Consider the following 8,343-nt stretch of genomic DNA (forward strand, 5'->3'; position numbering starts at 1 on the left):
TGATAAAAATAAATAACTACTTTCATTTTCATATATTAATTACATATAAAATTTTTTAAAAACCACAATATTATTTTTTTTTAATTCAAAGTTTCTATTTTTCAAGCACTTATTTAATATAATTTTACGTATGTATGAAACATAAGGATTTTTAAATACAGTTTTTTCAAAACTTCTATTTACTTTAATGCTTATAAATTTTTTAAGGATATTTAAATATTTTAAAAATATTTTGCAATATTCTTTGATACTTGTGTTAAAAGTATCAGTAAAAAATCAGTTAAATGCCAATATCAGCCAATATTATAAAAAAATTTTGTCATAAATACGTCACGAAACTGCAAAAAACTGCACGAGACTGCAAAACAAAAATTATTTAGCTTTTAATGGCTCTTATCATCACTTTTTGTTACAGTTTTAAATAACTTTGAAATGACTAAGTGAATTTATTTTGCACGAATATTTAGAATTTTATTAATATATATAAAATAAATTAATATATATAAAATATTTAATTCGTAACATTATTTCCTCATCGAATGCAAATAATACAAAACTGTACACAATTTACGCGATTTTAGATAAGAAGCAAAGCAAACAAAAAATTTAAATAACTTTTGAATTAATAAGAAAATTGTGCTTAAATTTTATATAGACATATATTAATAATAAAACAATTTATAAAATTTTTATTGTTTTAGTAATTTTTTGAGTTGTAATACATATAGACTGCGTTTCAAAATTTACTGTCAGTACTGAAATAATTTATCTATAGTTTATGTCATATGTACTATAGATTTTTAGTACTAACAGTAAATTTTAAAACACAGCTATAGACTTAATAAATATATTTGTTTGTAGCATTCTATTCCTAAATTTTAGGCGTCCTGATTGAAAGAAAAATTTTCACTTTTATGAAAGTTATAAGTAATCGAAGTTGAATTAGGTGTGTTATATCCAGTATATCGTTGCTGTAATAAAACGTATAATAAAATATTTACATTTTCTGATCAATGCAAATTAGAGCTGTTCTAAATTTCATGGCATGTCATTCTGGAATTCTAAGAAATACATAGATATAGTTTTTCTTAAAATTCAGTTTTATAAGTATACAATATCCTATATATTAAATTAATTTAAATACAATCGCTTGTCCCAACATTTTACATTAGAAAAAAATTTTAAAGAATTTCTATTTATGTATATACATATAAAATATTTATAAAATTTTTATTATAATCTACATAAAGATTTAGATTTTTAACAAATAATAACATATTTTTGACCATTTTCTTGAAATTCTTATTTAAAAAAAATATACGCAAGAATGTGTGCACACATAAATAAAAAAAAATTATATTATTTAATACAAAATTAATTTAAAAATAACTAAAAGATAAGTTTTTTTTAAACATTCTTTATATTATCTTTTACATATTTTTTTAAATTGACTAGGTTTTTAATTTCTTCAAAAAAACAATCGACTGAAATTGACTTAAAAAACAATTGACTTAAAAAAAAATAAAAACATTTATTAATTATAATTATTAGTTACTATATGTTATATTATGTTATACTTAAAATTCATCTTTTATAAAATGTGAGATATAATATATGTGTATACATAAATGTGTGTGTGTGTGTGTGTGTGTGTGTGTGTGTGTGTGTGTGTGTGTGTGTGTGTGTGTGTGTGTGTGTGTGTGTGTGTCACATTATATCTTACATTTTAGAAAAGATGAACTTTCGTTAGATGCACAAATGTACAATAAAGTATGACATATAATAACTAATAATTATAATTAATAAATCATCGCCTCTCCCGTTCACCTCCCCCTTACGTATTTTCAAAATTCATGAGAACTTCGTTCCCCCTTGAAAGCATTAGAATATTCATCTCTTCCTCTTATCAACACAAAGGATTCCTTTGAGAAAAATAAGAAAAACTTACCAAAATCGTCACGTGGTTGACCACGGAAGTCCTTGCAGGAACTTGCTGCTGGATGGACGGACAGTCGCACCCCGGAACGATGCACACTCCGGTCCGGTCACATGTCAGAGCCCTTTCGTCAAATCGTGCACAATGGAATATGCGTTGATATGCGCGGGCTCGTTCATCCCTGCAACATCGGGCAGGTCACACGTTGTAGACCGCCGGCCCAACCCGTCGCTTCTGTCGTTTCGGTGGTGATCCCCCATCCCCTTCTCTTTCTCCTCCTCGTCCTCCTTCTCCTTCTCTTTCTCTTCCTCCTCCTCTTTCACTTCCACCTTCCCTTCCCTCGGTGACTGTTACGCGCATCGCTCCTTCTCCCTTTCACGAATGTGAACCGCGCGAACAATCCACCCCCTCCTACCCTCGCTCACTATTTCCCTTCGATTCTCATCGGGCTACCACCAGAACCTTACCCGTCGCCCCCGACACGCGGGGTAAAATCCATAAGACACGCGTCTGCGCCCTCGTGATCGCGATATAAGCGCCCTTTAACCGAAATGCATCAAACTACCCTTCTGAGTAGAGTGGCATAGGGCTTCCAATTATGTACTTAGAAGGAATAGTACAAAGTTGAAAAGCGATAATATTACACTTAGGTCGGAAACGGTCGGTTTATAATTGATTTTTAAATATTTAAGACTGTTTTAAATATAGTAAGATATATATTATAAACCTTATGAACTAGAGATAGGGTCTCTTTTATCAATTCTGATTAATGCTAATGCGATACATCGATGGTTGATCAAATCATCACGATTACCAACGTGAGAACTAAACATAGTTTGTCTCAGAAGAGGAAGAGAGAGGAAGAGAGAGAAGACACTCTGATATATTAAACTATATCGTTGGCATTTCTGCGAGTTGATCATTGATTAATTTAAGTAAAAGTTAATGAAAAAGACTCTTAGCATCTTTACATTATTTAAGATAATCTTAAAACAACAATATACAATACTATAGACTATGAATATATATTACACTTTAGTTAGGAATTTATAGATATGGAATTTTTACATTAAAGGAAATTGACTTGAATAGATGAAGGAGAGGTCATCATCCATCGTTTAAAATATTTTATTAAATATAATTATATATATAACTTGCGAATAAACAAACTAAATAAAAATGGAATATATTTTTAAAAGCTGTAAAACTGCAAAACTATAAACGTTTTATGTTGATATAAATATTTAAGAACTTAGGAAATATTATTAAATGGGCAATATAAAATATTTTAATCATTGTAATAATATAAATTAATAATTTTATAATTAAGCCAGCGGTATACGATACTTGTTTTCCTGCTAGCTGGATTGCTAGCTGGATTAGAATCTTGCCATCGTATTGGTTGCGATGATGTCAGTACCAGCATCGCAGCCAATATGACAATAAGATTCTAATTCAGCTAGCAATCCAGCAGGAAAACAAGTATCGTGTGCCGCAAGCTTTAGACTTTATTTCCAAATGAGAATGTATTAAAATGGATTGAAACTTTTTGTAATGCGTATTTTAAATAGTGAATACTTTTTTTGGATTTAATTGGATTCAATTGGATTCAATTGGATTCAATTGGATGCAATTGGATTGAAAAACTGCATTTTCTATTTAAAATTTTGAATTGAACATATTCACAATTGTGTTGCACAGAAAAAGCTAATATTATTTTTAGATTGAAAGACATAGAAATATGCAATTCCTATAAATGAATAAAAATATTCAGAATTGAAAAGCATTTATTTTAACATTGAATCGTGAATCAATATTTCTGAAAATCTGAATCCATTTCAATTCATTTCAATTCATTCTCGTCGGCTGGAATGTCATTTGCTGTATTAACGCACTAAATTAAACAGTTATTAGCGGTTATTAGATTATTCTAATGCCCGTATTTATAGTTAGATCTTGTACTTAAGGTTTCCTTAAATTTATCTTTAGATGCTCAGTAGCTAATGAAATAATTCGTAGAATATCTGAAGATAAATTTAAGGAAGCCTTAAATATAAATATGGGCATAAGGATGCCGTCATATACGATGCAACTTGCGTAACCGTAACTTATATCAACCAATGGCTGCATTTAGAGGACTTAACAGTTGAGTAAGCACTCGCTATTGAGTATATTATTCTAGATCTAAAATGTTGATTGGATAATCTAAAAGAATACACCAATAACAGCGAGTGTTTATTCAACTGTTTAGTCCGCTGAACGCAGCCATTCAGTACTATAATCGTTTTATTGAGCGTTCAGTGGGCGGTCATAGTACTCGAATACATTCAAGGCATCCATTATCTCGGATCTATAATAAATTTTTAAGCCTTAAGCGATAAGGAATGAACCGATCACAATAAATTATTTTCCTCATATTCGAGTGTAGTTGATCAATTTCTTACGGCTTAAAGCTTAAAACATCTATTGTAGACCCGGATTTAGGTGTATCCAGCACGACCGCTATTTGGTTTCTATATTTTTAGATCCAACAGAATATGCCAATCAAGGGGTCGATTCGATATCTTCAAAGTGAAAATTATAAATGTGAGCAAATTTACTAGGTGTTGACCAATGAAATTATCAGTATTCTAGTAAATTCGTTCACTTTTGTAATTTTCACCTCGTTTCAAGATACAGAATCGATTCCCAGATGCAAGAGTTCACTGAGCGCTTACTGAGCAGTCGTGTTTCTAGGTGCAGCTATTATCTTTAGGCTCAATTTACATCAAAATTATAAAGCCTTGTGTCTACGGCTTAATTTCTAAAGAGTTTAATCCGAATCAAAATGTAAGAATTAATAAATTATAGTCGAGCATTCCCCTCGTTTGACTGGCTCATAAGGCCGAATTCATACCTTGATGGAAAAATGAAAAATTTAAAAACGGAAACTAATCAGAACTTGCGGAAAGAAGCAGATAAGGGAAATGTACCGCCACCGATGAGATTAAAGACCAACGTCAATCCTAGGCAAATTTTTATGAAAAGAGCCCGAAGGGCCCGGAGGTAATTGCAGATATTATCGATAATTGATATAAATTTGCTATTATTAACATAAATATTTGGCTTATGCATTATTAAATTTATAATTTTTTATTATATATAAGGTGTACAACTTTGCATCCGCCGTTTTTTTTCCAAAATTCGAGGCTTTATTGTAAAAAACTGGTTATACATTTATGATTCAAAGTATTGTCCATCGCTGGCCATTACTTTCTTCCATCTTTCTTAGTGTACGAATCCCGCGTCGAAAAAACTGGTCATCTTTTGAGGCTATCCACGAATCGATCCAATTTTTTACTTTTTCATAAGACCGGAAGTGCTGGCCAGGCCGTGTGCCATTGATTGAACAAGTGATAGTCAGAGGGAGCAACGTCTGGAGAATACAGCGGGTGGGGTAGGATTTCCCATTTCAACGTTTCCAAGTATGTCTTGACCACTTTCGCAACATGGGGTCGAGCATTGTTACAAAATCACTTTATCGTGTCTCTCGTTGTATTGCGGCCGTTTGTCTTGCTCGGCTCAAACGTATCAATTGCGTTCGATACCGATCGCCTGTTTCAGTCGGTTTTAACAGTTCATAATACACTACGCCGAGCTGGTCCCACCAAATACAGAGCATGACCTTGGAGCCGTGAATATTCGGTTTGGCCGTCGTGGAAGCATGGCCGGGAACTCCCTATGATTTTCTGCGCTTGGGATTATCGTAATGAACCCATTTTTCGTCCTCAGTCACAATGCGATGCAGAAATCCCTTCCGTCTTTGCCTTTCAAGCAGCTGTTCACAAGCAAATAAACGCCATTCAACATCTCTCGGCTTCAATTCGTACGGCACCCAATTTCCTTGCTTTTGAATCATTCCCATGGCTTTGAGGCGTTTTGAAATGGCTTGTTGAGTCACTCCCAATGATCGTGTCAATTCTTCTTGATTTTGACACGAGTCTTGCTCAAGTAATGCCTCCAATTCTGCATCTTCGAAAACCTCTCTTTCACCGCTACGCCGATCTTCGACGTCAAAATCATCGTTCTTGAAGCGTTGAAACCACTCACGACACGTTCTTTTACTAATAGCGGCCTCACCATAAGTATTTGAGAGCATTCGATGAGCCTCAGTTGCAGATTTCTTCATATTGAAGCAAAAAATTAAAATCTCCCGCAAATGACGAGAATTTGGCTCGTAAACTGACATTTTCAATCGAGAATAACTTTATGATGCAGACACAAATCGACTAATGTTTCTATGGGGTTATGTTGACAGATGCCCAAGTTTATTGTATGACGTCTATGATCTATTTATTTCGACCACCACTTACCGCTAAAGCCATCTATAGGAAAACGGCGGAAGCAAAGTTGTACACCTAATAAATGTTCCATACATAAATGTGCATACTTGTAAAACTATAATATCCTATATATTGCAGAAAAATTACAATTTTTTCTCTACAGTCATCTCTATTGATAATCAAACTTTGACGATAACACTGAAATCACAATTTTAAAGAAAAATCGAATATTATTGAGTTTTAAATACATAAATACATCTACTAATAAATCATAAAATTAATACAGTATTATCAGTTTTTAACTCTTAATCACTTCAATATTCTCAAAGACACTTCAATATTCTGAACTCCCGTAAGGATGTCTTTAATAGTATCTTGTCGGTGGTATCGCTTATGACTACTGCGAATTTCGATTGGCTTCCGCTTTTTTGCTTTCCGCTTTTCCATCCAGGTGTGAACCCGACCTAACAAGGAAATACTCGACTGTAGTTGGTTGGTTTCATTCTGATCCGGATTCTCGGTGGAAACTAGGCCTGTAATAATGCTAGAAATCAGTCCGAAATTTCAGAGAAGAATTAACAAATCACATTTGAACAATTTGAACACAAAACCAATACGATTGATCAATTTTTTCTTTATGCGAGATTCTGGCGAGATTTTTTCTTTATGCGAAATCTGCCGATTTCTAACAATGGACACAAGACTTAGGATACGGTCAACACGATGTTACAAATGCTTTAAAGCAATTTTTGATTGGTTAATTCGTAAAATTCTTTTTTCTAATTGGTCAACCAAACGCTTCAAAACATTTGTAGTGAACTTTGATCGCAGCATTAACATCGATGTTAGGAAACTAGCCAATTACAGTCATTCCATTCTTCAGAAGAATAGCTATAATTAGCCAATATAACTATTGTGATTATAATTTCGGCGTAAATTGAGTTGTATAAACGTAGTGCATGATTCGATGTTTTTAAGAACGCATCTATATTCACTATATTTAGTAGTTAAGTAGTGTGAGGATCGTTAACGTATGTCTTTGTATTTGCTCCTTTTGTACTTCCTATTTTCTTTCCTTTTCTCTCGCTTTGTTATATGTCTGTCTCGATGTTATATATTTTTTAAAAAATAAGTCTTTTAAAAGTTGCTAATAAAGCTAATAAGCGTAGTACAGCAACGTCAGCAACAAAAAGATAGGTCTATAGATCCATTCATTTTTCATGATATTCGTTCGATATAGGAGCTGAAAAGTGCAAAACAAGAACGTTGCAAGCGAAAGCAGAAGACGAGATAGCAGTGAACGCTAGCCACGCGTCTCTTTGGTGCATATTTTTAAATGCGGAGCTCGTAAATGGTAAGCTCGTAAATTTGTTTCTCGTAAACAACCGAATAATCGAAGATGCGTACGATACGCCGTTATTAACGAACGTTGTCAGTGCTTATTGCTGCTGCTGTTTTTGCGATCAATTATTCCGTCATTTCTCTTGCCAGTCACTGGATTACGTCATATGCATGGTAGTTATTATCGCAATTCGAAGACGATAAACTCTCACGAGTGTTGTTCCGTTCGCCTTCGTGTTTCTGCACAAATTTGGAGCCATGGGCGATTCCTCGTTGACGGGTAAATGGTTCAAAGTTGCAACTGTATACTGTTGAGAACTGTTTAGGGAGTTTAGTTCCTAAACTTAAATTGTATCAATTTGAGGCGTGGAATATTCGAGAAATTCTTTTTTATTGGCTTAACTATTTATGGTTATAATTGTTTATGCCATTACTATATGTAATCTGATTTTATAGAAGATACTGAAATAATTATAAACAAAGAAGAATGCTATGAGGTAATAGATGAATGCATGGAAGTAGAAACATCTGAAATGGCAAAAGATTCACAAGCACAAGATTCACAGGCACAAGATTCACAGGTACAAGATTCACAAATACAAGATTCACAGGTACAAGATTCACAGGCAGAAGTTACAACTTGTCCAAAATCAGATATAATGCAACAAGATCCTGAAACTAACACTGGTAAAATACAGAAAGTTATTCTGAAGTTTTATATATAGTGTATATATATATATATAT

The 8,343-nt window shown here is 33.0% G+C and overlaps 2 protein-coding genes across 2 annotated transcripts in view; one reads left to right on the top strand and one right to left on the bottom strand.

The window, feature by feature from the left end:
• The window catches only part of LOC108687912 (glycoprotein 3-alpha-L-fucosyltransferase A), a 35,600-nt gene extending 33,455 nt beyond the window's left edge, over positions 1 to 2,145 (bottom strand). Inside the window, exon 1 of the mRNA XM_018193953.1 lies at positions 1,949 to 2,145. The gene's annotated coding sequence lies outside the window, so the exon portion shown is untranslated. The remainder of the gene's footprint in view (positions 1 to 1,948) is intronic.
• Positions 2,146 to 7,275: 5,130 nt separating this feature from the next.
• Positions 7,276 to 8,343, top strand: part of LOC108687930 — an 11,249-nt gene continuing 10,181 nt past the window's right edge. Inside the window, exons 1-4 of the mRNA XM_018193973.1 lie at positions 7,276 to 7,289; positions 7,499 to 7,612; positions 7,750 to 7,879; positions 8,056 to 8,286. Coding sequence (XP_018049462.1) covers positions 7,858 to 7,879; positions 8,056 to 8,286 — 253 coding nt within the window. The 5' untranslated portion in view covers positions 7,276 to 7,289; positions 7,499 to 7,612; positions 7,750 to 7,857. The remainder of the gene's footprint in view (positions 7,290 to 7,498; positions 7,613 to 7,749; positions 7,880 to 8,055; positions 8,287 to 8,343) is intronic.

Source organism: Atta colombica, unplaced genomic scaffold, assembly GCF_001594045.1.
Source record: "Atta colombica isolate Treedump-2 unplaced genomic scaffold, Acol1.0 scaffold220, whole genome shotgun sequence".
In the NCBI taxonomy this organism is placed as follows: domain Eukaryota; kingdom Metazoa; phylum Arthropoda; class Insecta; order Hymenoptera; family Formicidae; genus Atta; species Atta colombica.